We start from the raw sequence: 13,993 nt of genomic DNA, 5'->3' as shown, positions 1-13,993 counted from the left end.
AACCCGGGAGGCGGAAGTTGCAGTGAGCCAAGATTGTGCCACTGCACCCCAGCCTGGGCAACAAGAGCGAAACGCCGTCTCAAAAAAAAAAAAAAAAAAAAGAAAGAAAAAAGAAAAAGAAAAATTAAAAAAAAGAAATTCACATTCTAGAGTCCCACCGCAGACCTAGAGAGTCAGAAACTCTGGGGTTGGGGCCCAGACATTATTTAACAAGCCCTCCTAGGAATTCTGATGAGAACCACTGGGTTAGAAGATCCCCAAGGTAAGGCTCTTTTACCTGTAAAATTCCATTTGTGCTTTAAGGTATTATGATTTAGTAGCATTCTCTTTGCACAGAAGTATTTCTTGCCCAAGAAAGGCAACGCTTCAAGGTAAGAAGAGAAGTTTGCTTTGATTAGCTGAAATCCAGAACCCAGGTGAACTTTTCCAGAAAGCCTTAAGAGTATGTGGCTGACTTTGAAGCCAGGTCTTTTATTTACTTGTTTATTTTTAAGTAGTAAGTCTTAAACTTGGCATATGATAAAAGCAGTGGTTTCTGTAGTCAGAGAAATAAAGATGAGAGGAGAGCTGCCTTCTCTTTTCAGCTCCAAAAAACCATGACTCACTGTGGGGTGGGTGTGTGTCCAGGGGAGGGCAGGGGTCCTTTGAGAGGGCAGTTCCTCTCCCTGGTTCAGGAGCTTCCTGGTGTGTAAATCTTGGACCGCCACCTCCCCCTTGGAGAGCATTGATTACAAAACCTCGGAAGAGCCACCAACAGCCACGGTGGCGATTACAAAACAGAGCCGGGTCGACAAGCTTTCGTGAGGTTTGGCAAGACAGTAAGAATGGAAAATATGTCTCATCTTAAAGTTTTCCCAGTCTGGACTTAAGACGAAAAGTCGTCATCAAAAAAGATGAAGAGTAATTTCACGGTAATGCGATGGTTTCTTCATGCAAGAATGCGGAACACCCAAACCATCCTCCGGAGAAGTGTGGCTGTTTGGGTGAAGGCATGTCGGTTCTCATGGTGTTGGTGCCCAAGAATGAGCACCTATGAGACCTACTGCCCAGCGATTTCCAGGGATTCCTAACCTTCACTTGGTGATCTCAGGAACAACGTGTGTGTGTAAATACATATAATATATATGTATATATATATGTATGTTTGTATGTGTATATTTTTATATATATATATGTGTGTGTGTGTGTGTGTGTATGTGTATGTGTTTCAAGAGATAGGCTCTCCCTGCGTCGTCCAGGCTGGAGTACAGTGGCGCCATCAGGGCTCACTGCAGCCCTGACCTCCCAGATGCAATAAATCCTCCCAGCTCTGCCTACCGAGTGGCTGGGTGCACAGGCACGCACCACCACGCCCGGCTAATTTCTGTATATATATATATTTTTTTTGTAGAGACGGGGTCTCGCCATGTTGCCCAGGCTGGTCTCGAACTCCTGGGCTCAAGCGATCTGCCCGCCTTGGCCTCCCAAAGTGCTGGGATTACAGGCGGGAGCCACCGCGCCCAGCCCAGTAATAATAAATATTACAACTGTTTTTTTATATGGCACTGGCCATGTACCAGGCATTGTTCTAAGTATTTCACATTTATTAAGGAATTTAATCTTCACAACAAGCCCACGGAGGTGGGGACCATTATTGCCCGCCAATTACAGGTGAGGAAACCTCGGCCCAGGGAGGCTGCGTCACAGAACTGTGAGTATCCTGTCACCAGGGTGCAGAGAACCACGGACCAGCAGACAGGCGCCAGGTGCCCTGGGCTTGGCTTGGCCCGAGTTCCCGGCTGCCCCACCTACGGAGCACCGAGATGGGCTGACCAGGAGGGTTTCTCCGACCACTGTCTGCTCAGGTTCTGAGAGTCTGTGCGGGTCCATTTGAGGTTGGGTCGAGAAAAGAGCCCAGGCGGACACGTCCTGAGACCCGGGTCTGTGAGGCCTGGCCGGGCTGTCCGGCGCTGGGCCCCTCTGGCCAGTCGGCCCCAAGACGCCAAGCCCGGGGCTTCGCGGTCCTGGGAGAAGGGACTTCTAGCCCTTCTCAGGTGTCTGTGTCCGGAGGGCCCGGTGAGCCAGGAAGGAGCTGGCCAGAGCCCAGGCGGCGGGACCCAGCAGAGTGGCCCAGCCACTGCCAACCACGCAGTCCCTTTAACCACGAAAACTTTCTCCCTCGATTGGGGACCCCAGCAGAAGCACATTGGCTGCGCCGTGGGCATCCGGACCCACCCTCTCTCCTTACCTACTGGCTGTCATATACATCTATCACAAGCCAAGGCTTCCTAATGGTCCAAGTTCTTGTCAATCAAGAGTGGGAGGAAAGCTGGGCGGGGCCAGGTCGGAGAGCTACACGCCAGCCTCGTTGCCCTCCCTGCCTCCGTGACTAGGCACCCGGAGGCTTCCCAGGGGACCGAAGCTGGGTGCGGAGCACCGGGGCGGAGCTGTGGGGGGCTCCAGGGACTCACCGATGCGCTGTCCCACTGGAGAGCTGAACGGGTTCCCCAGGAGAAAGTCCATTGCTGCTACTGCCGCTGCCACCAACCCCGGGAATCAGCTGACAGCAACCGCCAGCGCCACCGACCCGTCACGTGACGCACTCGGAGGCCGGCGAGGAGGCGTGGGCAGGGCGGTGGCACCGCGAAGCTCGACCACAAGCCCCGCCCTGAGACGCCAGGGTCCCGCCCCCGAGGCGGAGGGCGATGACCTCACTGCGGCTTGCTCGGCGGCGGCGGGCGTCACACACGACGTAGGGTCTGGGGTCGGGGCCCGGGAAGCGCGGTCCTCTTTAAGCCACGCCCCTGACCTTTTAGGGCGAGGTCTAAAGGACCCTTTACACATTTGGGAAACTGGGTCGTAGACCAGGGAAGTGACTTGGGTGAGTTACACAGAAGCCGAGACTCTTAGGGTCATAGCCCTTAGTCCTTGGGACCTCACTGTGACTGCACATCTACCCTGGGTGACAGCCTCTCTGGGCTGTTGTCTCCTTGTCCCGGTAAGACTCTTCCTGTTTGATGTCAAGGTCTCCCCGCTCCAAGATGCACCCTGCTCGCAGCCCAAATTATCTTACCTTAAATCAGAGGCAAGGGCAAGGGGTTTGTCATCTGTTGAGACTGAGAGGCAATTTAATGAATTGCAGCGCAATTCCCTCTAGCGCCCAGGATGGCAAAAAGCACAGATGTAGTCACGAGTGGGGCTTTAATACCCGTCTCTGCCATAAATTTACTGTGTGAGCCAAACATAGCTCCCATTTTCTCTAGATACTGGAATTAGATCAAGGACTCGTAACCATTTTTAAAAAATATTTTATTTAGGTCACAGTCTCCTTTGAGAATTTGACAAAAGCCATGAGCCTTTCTGAAGAAAAAAGGCAGCGATACAATTTTGCTTATAACCTCAGGGAGTTTCTGGGGTCCCTGAAATACAACCGTGGACCCCAAGCTAAGAATCTCAAAGGCCTTTCCCAGCGTTGTGATTCTAATCTCTTCAGCCTTCCTGGCTGTGTGTGGTGTGTCTGCTGACACCTACACACTAGATACCTATCTATGGGTTATGACCTTTTCTTCTGGCATGTACTCCAAAAATACAATAACCATGGCCTTAGTAGTCTGGCTACTGTGGGTGCTTAAGTATTTATTGTGATGTTTGTGGTTTTTAAATCTGAAAGGCTAGTAAATTGACTGCACAAATTTTGGATGACAGAAAACCTAAATTAAGCAAGGCGTGGTGGCTCACGCCTGTAATCCCAACATTTTGGGAGGCTGAGGCAGGTGGATCACCTGAGGTCAGGCATTCAAAACAAGCCTAGCCAACATGGTAAAATGCCATCTCTACTAAAAATACAAAAATTAGCCAGGTGTGGTGGTACACGCCTGTAGTCCCAGCTACTTGGGAGGCTGAGGCATGAGAATTGCTTGGACCCAGGGGGGCAGAGATTGCAGTGAGCTGAGATCGTGCCACTGCACTCCAGCCTGGGTGACAGAGTAAGGCTGTGTCTTAAAAAAAAAACAAACAAACCTAAATTAGAACTTAATCACCTCTGTAGATTCACTTGTTTGAGCAGCCATGGGGTCCGATGTCTTTACTGTACAATATAAAAACTGCTTTGAAGTGTTTCCACAACACTCATGAGACCTGTTCACAAATGCCCTTGCCCCCACGAGTCTGGATGTCCCTGGGGGCTGGGCTACTATTTCTGTTTTGCTCCCCACTATTGTCTAACCCAGTAACTAGCATATGAAAGCTTAAATCTACGTTTCAGTAATGCTATTTGGAGTATAAGCGGGGAGAAGGCCATTTAAGATGACCTTCAGGTCAAGGCACTTTCCATGTCTTTCTTCACTTAACCTTACTGCTTGGTCATATGGAGTTATGTTTAGCATGAACTTCTTTTGGATTCTTCCATTAACCTTTATTTATTTATTTTTAGAGGCAAAGTCTCACTATGTTGCCCAGGCTGGTCCTTGAACTTCTGAGCTCAAGTGATCCTCCCACCTCAGCCTCCCAAAGCCCTGGGTTACAGGCATGAGCCACATCTCTGGCCCTTCCTTTAAGCTTTTACCAAGTTCTTGTAAACTTTATTCATGGTAAAAACAAAACAAAAAAAAACAACAACAAAAAAAAACAAAAACAGAGACAACTCATATGCCCCCAAACAGGAAGTGGAATCATAAACTCCATGCAGGCTGGGCACGGTGGCTCACACCTGTAATCACAGCACTTTGGGAGACCCAGGCAGGCAGATCACGAGGTCAGGAGATCAAGACCATCCTGGCTAACACGGTGAAACCCCATCTCTACTAAAAAAATAGAAAAAATTAGCTGGGCGTGGTGGTGGGCGCCTGTAGTCCCAGCTACTCGGGAGGCTGAGGCAGGAGAATGGCGTGAACCTGGTAGGCGGAGCTTGCAGTGAGCAGAGATTGCACCACTGCACTCCAGCCTGGGAGACAGAGCGAGACTCCGTCTCAAAAAAAAAAAAAAAAAACAACTCCATGCAAACTGATTACTATATAGCTATTGAAACAGAAATGGAAGTATATGGATTTATTTATTTATAAAGACAGAGTCTCTGTCACCCAGGCTGGCGTACAGTGGTACAACTGTAGCTCACTGTAGCCCCGATCTCCTGGGCTCAAGTGTCTTCCCACTTCAGCCTCTTGAGTAGGTGGGACTGCAGATGCATGCCACCATACCTGGCTAGTATCTTTTAGTTTTTGTAGAGATGGGGTTTTGCTATATTCTCCAGGCTGGTCTGAAACACCTGGCCACAAATGATCCTCCTGACTTAGTCTCCCAAAGTGCTGGGATTCCAGACACGAGCCACTGCACCTGGCCAGTATATGGATTTTATCAACATAGTAGATAGGGATGTAAATGGGAAACATTAAAGTTAGTACAAAACTGATTAAAACTGTCTTTAAAAAGTGTGCTAATAAGGAGCAAACTGATTTAGTAAAAAGTGTTTCAATTTACTTTTTAAGTGTTTTAGTAAAATTAATATCATGCCTTACTGAGGGTTAAAATGTTCAAATTTCTTAAGATTGACAGTCTGCATAAATGTAATCTATTAAATCCTTTAAGTGCTTACAGACAAAAATCAAGATACCTTGCCTTCAAAATTTAAAGACAATAGTATGACAAGAGTGAAAGCCAGCTAGATATCCGAACAATGCAAAGATCTCAGACAGCATTCCTACAATCACATTCGCTCAGGACTTGAGATAATGGAAAGCATTCTGATGAATTATAGACATGATTTAAATCTGAAAGTAGCTTGGGGTAGAAAAGAGCCTAGGGTTTGGGGTCAGCTGTTTCACTGTTCTTAATCTGCCTTTGCCATTTACTTAGCAGTATAAACTTAGGAAAAGTACTTTTTCGCATCTATAAAGGGAGATAATATTCTTAAGGCTTTGGGCGGAGGATGAGTGAGACAAAGTATGCAAATCACTCTAATAGTCACTCAGTGATACGGTAGTCTCTTCCTTGCTGCCTTTCCATAAGACATTAGCCTTGTAATTAATCATATTATTTTACTATTTATGACTTTTAACACCTTGTGTTTGCATTGAAGTTTTTACCTTGAAAGGTCATATCTCCATATATTCAGTGTTCATAATGTTATTAAACATTCATGTCAGGCTGGCTGGCTGCAGGTCTACAGACAGGGAAGTGACTTTAACACTATTCTATAGATGGGACTTTGGAAGCCTATAAAGATTAAGTAACTTATCAACAGCATTACTGTAATGCTAACAGGACAGGACTGAAACATATCATTTAGCACATGATTCAGATGCAACCCTTATATAAGATTAATCAACATTTTCTTGATTTAGGCCAACACCATAATGCACATAGTTTCATTTGCCAATAAATGGAGGTGGAATTATCAGATTCACTAAATTTGCAATTTGCAAAAGAGAAAATGAGAACCTCTACAATGTAAAAGTTAATAGAAGCAGAGTAAGGAGTATATTAAGAAAATGGCTAAGATTAGAAATTTAATCTCCATTGTGGGTTGATTTTTTTCTTAAGAAAATTATGGTAGAATAGAGTGAAAAACAGGTTTTATAATTTCATAGCAACTATGATTATCATGATTAGGGAAAAGACAGCTGAGACTGGACTACAAATATTAAAAATGTGATTTTTAATAATATAAGTACAAAATTTTATTTCTTTATACAACTGTAATGGGATTTGGATCAAACCACTAGAATTTATTTAAAAAACAAAATAAAACAATGATATAAAAACTGCAAGAAGGTCTGAATCCAAAGTTTTTCCTCTAATAGTACCAAATACCACAAGGTACAGATTATTATACAAATGTGTACAAATTTTAAATACAAATACAATAGGGCTGGGTTTCAAAGGAAAACAAACAAAAAGCAGGTCCTCATCAGGATTTCATTAATGTATATAAATGACAATGCTAGGATTAATGTCTTCCTATACTATCCATGTCTTCCCCGCCCCTCCTAGATACCCTGTGTCAAACAGGAAACTTCCACAGATACAGAAGAGGCATGGTGCAATGTTCTAACACATGAAATCAAGTTAAGATTTCTGTTCCTCTTGATTTTGGTTCTCAAACAATCCTGTTTCTCTGTATTCCCAATTAAATCTTAAAACTGCTCTGAGCTGAGAAAGGGATTCAGCAGCCAGACTACCTTTAAGCAACATAGCCCTGTGACAACACTGGTGGGGAGAAGGGAAGAAATTAAATAGGATGCAGATGGGCTACACTGTCCCCAAAGATTTACTTTGATGCTGTAGTGCTCTGTCAGGGCCAGGACAAGAAAGCACAGTTAACTCAGAGCTTGGTGTTGGCAGAGAATCTCATACCAAATTTAAAAACCATCCTGAAGTGCTCAACTGTCTTCTTTCCAACTGGGAAACAAACGTCTGGTTCTCTGGAAATAAGGGCAGCTGGGGATGGTAACATTCCTCTTTATTTTACTTTCTAGACATTATTGAAGCCCATGAAGTTCTTTATAAAGAATTAGAATCCTAACACAATGATTCATTTTTGAGGTAAAATACCTTAAAATGTAGATGATTCAGAGTTTTTGGAACAGACCAGGAGGAAGGAAGGAAAGAGGGAAGGAAACAGGGAAGGAAGGAAGGAAAGAAGGGAGGGCGGAAGGGAGAAATGACAAATCTGTATCTTCCACATGCTGTTGCTGGTGGAGGCTTCTGTTATTAAATTATATATACAGAAATTTACAGGATAAATTAAAATCTAAGATTTTAAAGAGTTAAATACACATAATTAAAATACACATTCACACACACATAAATAAACCTACAAGAGAGTGAGTTTTGTTTTGTTTTTGCAATTCACTTACATGTGGAATGCAGAACACTGTGTATCTGCCCACCAGGGGAACCGATAAGATGAACCCAAAAATCATGCTGGGCAAAGTTTATCCATAACCACCAAGCAACTAAGCAGCACGGCTTGTGAGGACTTGGTGGCTAACTTCATGCTGCCAGTGAAAGACACCAGCACTTAATTCTGCCGACTAAAGATTCTGGGTTAGCTCAGAATGTATGGAGGTCCAACTGGTGGCATTGAAAGCTTCACCCCCAAGGTGTTTTTTGCTGCCAGGGCTCACAGAACTCCTTGGCCTCTGTTGAGGCCACCAATGGTACCAATGATTACAATAAATTTTGACACACAGACACCTATACAGTAGGAATTGGAATGAACCCTCTACTCAATTCACCTAAGCCACCTCCATAACTATAAAGGGAACAAATTTCATCACCTCCCACCTAGGTCACTCCAAATTGAAAGGCTTTGAATTTTCAGTCAACTGGCATCTTCCCGTTATCTTTCCTATTACATTTCAGACTAAGACAGGTAAGGCAAATGGTCAGTGATGGGTCTGGAGGTCCAACTGAGCTTGGAAAATAATCACATTTTAGCTGTCCATAAAGAGATGCGCTTGGCACCCAGAACAAGCCCCCAGCCCCCAAGTTACATTGATTTTTAAGGCAGATTTATCCACCACAGGAGAAAAAAGAATCCCAAGCCTGTATTCATGCCAAAATTTCCTCTTGGCTAAACCTTTGCCATTTCATAAAATTATTAAAAGCAAAGTAGTTACAGTCCTATGTATATATTGTACATTATATATATATGTATATATGTATGTATAGATATAAAAATTTAAAACCTACACCCAGAGGCCACTGAAGGAATCTGCAACAGTCATATATACACAAACCAGCAATGGTGTAGGATAAGGTTTCTGTCCCAGGATTCTTTGCTGTCACAGTCCCGGCATGATGTAAGCAATGTTGTCTAATGTGTTTGACTGCAAAACAAAGAAAAATGTTCAACTGAAGAGTACTGTACCTTGGTTTCCTGAGAGATGTTTCTTTGTTCAAGGAGAGAGATAAGAAAAATCAAATGGAGTTAGAAAAACAGGTGAGAATGAAGACGGCATCCTGCTGTTTGTTATGCTAGGAACTTTTCTGCTGACTTCTCCCATTAATCCTAGTAAAAAAGAGGGAAACAATTCCTGTACTGTCTTTGGGTGCAGAATAGCAAACAGGAAACACAGGAATTGTAGTACCTCAAGGGCTAGAATGCTGCTTTCTTAAGTACTGTTTTGGTAAATGGCTTGTTTTCTAGTTTCAGTGAAAGCACAGCATGCATTTGATAATATAGCATCATGTTCCATGGGCCAACAGATGAAGGAAGCACTGTGTGTCACAAAGCCTTATGTGTGTCTGACAGTGCTCATTAAGGCAGGGCATCTCTGACGCCCAATGGATCTGACTCTAAAAATCCAGGGAAAACTCACCAAGACCTGTTTGGGACAGCCATTCAATTCAGGTAGTTGTGTGGTGAGACATGCCAAGGGGCCAAGGGCACAGATAATGGAATCCAGAAGCACTGACAAACTGCCAGACACAGCCACCATACCCTGAAAAGGAGAGGAGGTTGTTGCTTGAGTCACACTCCTGATGCTGTGTTCGGGCTGACTTCCTCACACAGTACTTTAAATCCTAGGCAGTTCTAATCTTATAATTTGAAACTTTACAGCAGAAATGGAAAGTTTACTTTGATAACTCTGTAAGTTGTTTAGAAAGAAAACTTTTACAGCACATTCCCATGTTCCCTTTCCGTAATCCTAGCCTATCTTCTTACCTTCTGAGTGACCTTGGGGAGTTCACATCCTTAACTTCTGTCTCCTTAACAGGAATAGTAAAAAATGCTTTACCTACTCTGGAGAGCTGTTGGTAAGATTTGTGATTATGTATGCAAAGTATATCTGTTATAAACTCGACAAATATAGCTCAGATGTGATTACTATGAGAATCCTACAACCCTGCATGTATGTAGCTTTTGATAGCTGATTATACAATTTTTCTAGGTTGAGTTGTTCACTCTCAAAGCGAATTTGGTTCAAATTTTAACATTTTATGTAATTCATATTGTCTATTTGTGATTCAAAGAGATAAGAAAGACTGTTGCTGCTGCCGAGTTCTTGTATAATCTGCTTTAACTAGAAGCAGTGTGAGAATATGTCATATTGGGAAGCAACACAGCACAGTCCTTAAGAAAATGAGCTCCGGATTCAAGACTGCCCGGGTCCAGATCCTGGCTCCACTACTCACTGTTTTGTACCTAGGCAAGTTGCTTACTATGCTGTGCCTGTAAGATACTAACAGCATCTGCAGCAGATGGGATTGAGATAATAGATATAATATACTTGGGATGGTGCTTAATACATGGTTAAGTACTCAAAAAATATCAGTAATTATGAATATTACTACCAACATCTTGATCTTCAAAACTGCATTTCTGGATGTCTTTTGGGTCTCTCCTTTTGGATATTTCTCCATCTCAACTTCCTGTAAGGAAGAATAACCTTCCCATCCAAATCTAGCCCTCCTTTGAGCATCCATTTCTCTGCCAAAGTCACCACCATTCACATAACTGCCCAGTCTCAAGGCCTAGCCATCACTGACTCTTCCTTTCCCTCATCCTCCTTGTCAACATCTCCCCCCTATACTTTCTGAGGGCAGCAGTACAGTAAGAGGTTAAGAACCCGGACCTTGAGGTCACATTCCAAATTCAAGTCTCTGCTTTACCACTTAGGGGCTAAACTCTAGAGAAAGTGACTTCACCTCTTTAAGTCTGTTTATTCTTCTGTAAAATGGGGGGAACAAATTCTGCCTCACAAAGCTGCAGTGTGAATTAAATGATATAATTCATATTAAGCACTCTGAACCAAAGCTGGGTGAGTTAGCCTTCAATAAAATGTTAGTATACAGGGAAGATAATAGCTAAAACCCCAAAAATGTCAGTAATTAGTAATATTGTTCCATTTCCTTTGCCCTATATTTATTTATAGCTAATTTATCTTTGTCACATCTAGACTAGGATTATTGTTTTAACTTCTCCCCAATTCTGGTCTCTTTTCACTTCCAATCTAAAATAAAAGATATTCTCAGAGAAAAGTAAATGAGAGCTCTGATCTCATCCCTTTCCACTGTAAAAACCCCTGTAGTTCCCTAACAGTAAAGTATACACACTTCAGAATGTTTATGAAGTCCCTCTGCAATTTGGGTTCTAGCTTTAACTTTCTTAAGATACACACACACCACACACCACACGCCACACACACACACACAATTTTTATTTTTATTTTTTTTGAGACAGGGTCTCACTCTGTTGCCCAGGCTGGATGGAGTGCAGTGGTGTGATCTCGGCTCACTGCAACCTCCACCTCCTGGTTCAAGCAATTCTCCTGCCTTAGCCCCACAAGTAGCTAGGATTACAGGTGTGCACCACCACAACTGGCTAATTTTTGTATTTTTAGTAGAGATGGGGTTTTGCCATGTTGGCCAGGCTGGTCTCGAACTGCTAGCCTCAGGTGATCCTCCCACTTTGGCTCCCAGAGTGCTGGGATTACAGGAACAAGCAACAGTGCTCGGCCTCTAGCCTTAATTTTCTAACTTATGCATTGTATGTTCCAGTTTTACTGCTAAAATGATGAACATTAATTTACTACTGAACATATTATTTTGATAATTATATGTCCATTATGATGTACATTAAAAAAATAGAATATAACCCTTGAGATGTCATGAATGTCACTGTAAAAGCACAGACAAGTTTATTTAAATAAAATTATAAAGTAAGTAATAGTATTAAGTGGTATGTGGAAATTATAAAATTGCAGAGATCTATGCAAATGATTAAATTCGGGCCAAAAGTGGATTAGAGGGAGAATGGGGAATAATTGCTAATGGGTACAGGGTTTCTTTTTTTTTTCTTTTTTTTTTTTTTTGAGGCGGAGTCTCGCTCCGTCGCCCAGGCTGGAGTGCAGTGGCGCAATCTCGGCTCACTGCAAGCTCCGCCTCCTGGGTTCACGCCATTCTCCTGCCTCAGCCTCTCACAGGCGCCCGCCACCACGCCCAGCTAATTTTTTGTATTTTTAGTAGAGATGGGGTTTCACCACGTTTGCCAGGATGGTCTCGATCTCCTGACCTCATGATCTGCCTGCCTCGGCCTCCCAAAGTGCTGGGATTACAGGCGTGAGCCACCGCGCCTGGCTGGTACAGGGTTTCTTTTAGGGGTAACAATATGTTTTGGAATGAAATAGTAGTGATTCACAATTCTGTGAATATATTAAAAATCACTAAATTCTGCACTTTAAAAGGGTGAACTTTGTACTTACTAAACTAAATGGAAATATCTGGGAAAATTCAGAATACGCTTAAAACAAACCGTTTTTACTTCTAACTTCTTACGAAATGTAAGAATGATTAAATCTGAAAAATAAGGTCATAGAATACTTCTTCTGGAAATATCTATATCCATTCAGATATCGAGCCTATATGAAGGTGCTGAAGTTCTTTTGACTACTGCTAAATTTTTAGAAACTAGCCAAAGAATTTAGATATAGCTTCAGCTCTTGTGGCCTTTGGCATTTTATTTGTTGAATAATTCAATTTCCACACTGAAGCAAGTGATTAGTTTTACATTCCTACACTAATTTCTTAGCTTAAAAATGGCTTTAGTAGCTTAGACTGACTTCTTTGCTGAAATGTCTTACTAGAACTTGGTGGAAAGCGGAACTACTATACTAATGAGTTAGCTAAGGGGACAATATTGTTAGAAATTGAATATGGTAATAGAAATAAAACACGACAGCTGTGCAGGTTAAGTGATTTTTGAAATTGAAGCTTAAAAGGACAAAAATCTCCCTAGGGCACATAGCACTGTATAATTTAAGTGCAGAGTAATGGAGAGCTGGGAACCTTAACTTCTCCATTTGTTACCTATTTTCAAAACAGAGGAACTCTTAATCTCCTATACAATTGAATATTCAAGACTTTGCTGGAAATGCAGAGAAAAATTCAAAGTCTCTTAGAAGGAGACAGAAGTAATCAAAACTGCTATGGAATTTGTACTCGTCCTTTTTCTTGCCTTTTTGTTTTTGTTTTTTTAAAAAAGATAGGGTCTTGCTCTGTCACCCAGGCTGGAGGGCAGTGCAGCAATCATAGCTTACTGCAGCCTTTGAGCTCCTGGGCTCAAGCAATCCATCTGCCTCAGCCTTCCGAGTAGCTGGGACTACAGGTGTGCACCACCATGCCTGGCTAATTTTTTAATTTTTTGTAGAAATGGGGTCTCACTATGTTGCCCAGGCTGCTCTCCAACTCCTGGCCTCAAGCGATCCTCCTGCCTTGGTCTCCCAAATTGCTGGGATTACAGACATGGGCCACCGTGCCCAGCCACCACTGCGTTTTTCTTTTTCTTTCTTTCTTTCTTTTTTGTGATGGAGTCTTGCTCTATCGCCCAGGCTGGAGTACAGTAGCGCAATCTTGACTCACTGCAACCTCTGCCTCCCAGGTTCAAGCGATTCTCTTGCCTCAGCCTCCCGAGTAGCTGGGACCACAGGTGCATGCCACCACACCTGGCTAATTTTTGTATTTTTAGTAGAGACAGGGTTTCACCATATTGGCCAGGCTGGTCTTGAACTCCTGACCTCGTGATCCGCCTGCCTCAGCCTCCCAAAGTGCTGGGATTACAGGCATAAGCCACCACGCCCGGCCCCATTTTTATTTCTTTTAAATTTTTTGAATATATGTATTTTTTGAGATGGAGTCTCACTGTGTTGACCAGGCTAGTCTCGAACTCTTGGCCTTAAGCGATTCTCCCAGGTGGGCCTCCCAAATTAGCATTACAGGCGTGAGCCACTGCGCCCAGCCTCCACTGCATTTTAAAAAAATAAGTTACAGGGTATTCCAATTTCTTTTTGTGCCATTGTTTCAATAGGATATCATTAGTGAAACTTTGAGAGCTAACAGGTAGACTGAATATCTCTATAGATATTTCTGTTATTATCATTATATCTTCTATGTTACTGCATCCTGAGTACCTGGCATAATTTAGCATAAAGTAGATGCTCAATACATGTATGTAAAATGAGTGAATGAATCAAAATTATATGGGAAACTATATGGGAAACTGTAGTCATGCTGC

At 43.1% G+C, this 13,993-nt stretch overlaps 2 protein-coding genes across 6 annotated transcripts in view; both read right to left on the bottom strand.

The window, feature by feature from the left end:
* The window catches only part of TOM1 (target of myb1 membrane trafficking protein), a 50,956-nt gene extending 48,179 nt beyond the window's left edge, over positions 1 to 2,777 (bottom strand). Inside the window, exon 1 of one of the 2 annotated variants that reach the window (XM_001155008.7) lies at positions 2,451 to 2,777. In XM_001155008.7, coding sequence (XP_001155008.5) covers positions 2,451 to 2,502 — 52 coding nt within the window. In that variant the 5' untranslated portion in view covers positions 2,503 to 2,777. The remainder of the gene's footprint in view (positions 1 to 2,450) is intronic. The other variant, XM_009438260.5, reaches the window with a different exon arrangement.
* A 3,831-nt stretch (positions 2,778 to 6,608) lies between these two features.
* Positions 6,609 to 13,993, bottom strand: part of HMGXB4 (HMG-box containing 4) — a 38,311-nt gene continuing 30,926 nt past the window's right edge. For all 4 annotated transcript variants that reach the window (XM_063807706.1, XM_009438259.4, XM_515098.8 and 1 more), the window contains 2 exons: positions 9,300 to 9,422; positions 6,609 to 8,807 (listed from right to left, as the gene is read on the bottom strand). In XM_063807706.1, coding sequence (XP_063663776.1) covers positions 8,763 to 8,807; positions 9,300 to 9,422 — 168 coding nt within the window. In that variant the 3' untranslated portion in view covers positions 6,609 to 8,762. The remainder of the gene's footprint in view (positions 8,808 to 9,299; positions 9,423 to 13,993) is intronic.

The sequence above is a fragment of the Pan troglodytes genome, chromosome 23, assembly GCF_028858775.2.
Source record: "Pan troglodytes isolate AG18354 chromosome 23, NHGRI_mPanTro3-v2.0_pri, whole genome shotgun sequence".
In the NCBI taxonomy this organism is placed as follows: domain Eukaryota; kingdom Metazoa; phylum Chordata; class Mammalia; order Primates; family Hominidae; genus Pan; species Pan troglodytes.
Note: the sequence above shows the minus strand (reverse complement) of the source record. Positions and strands in the feature narration are given on the sequence as shown.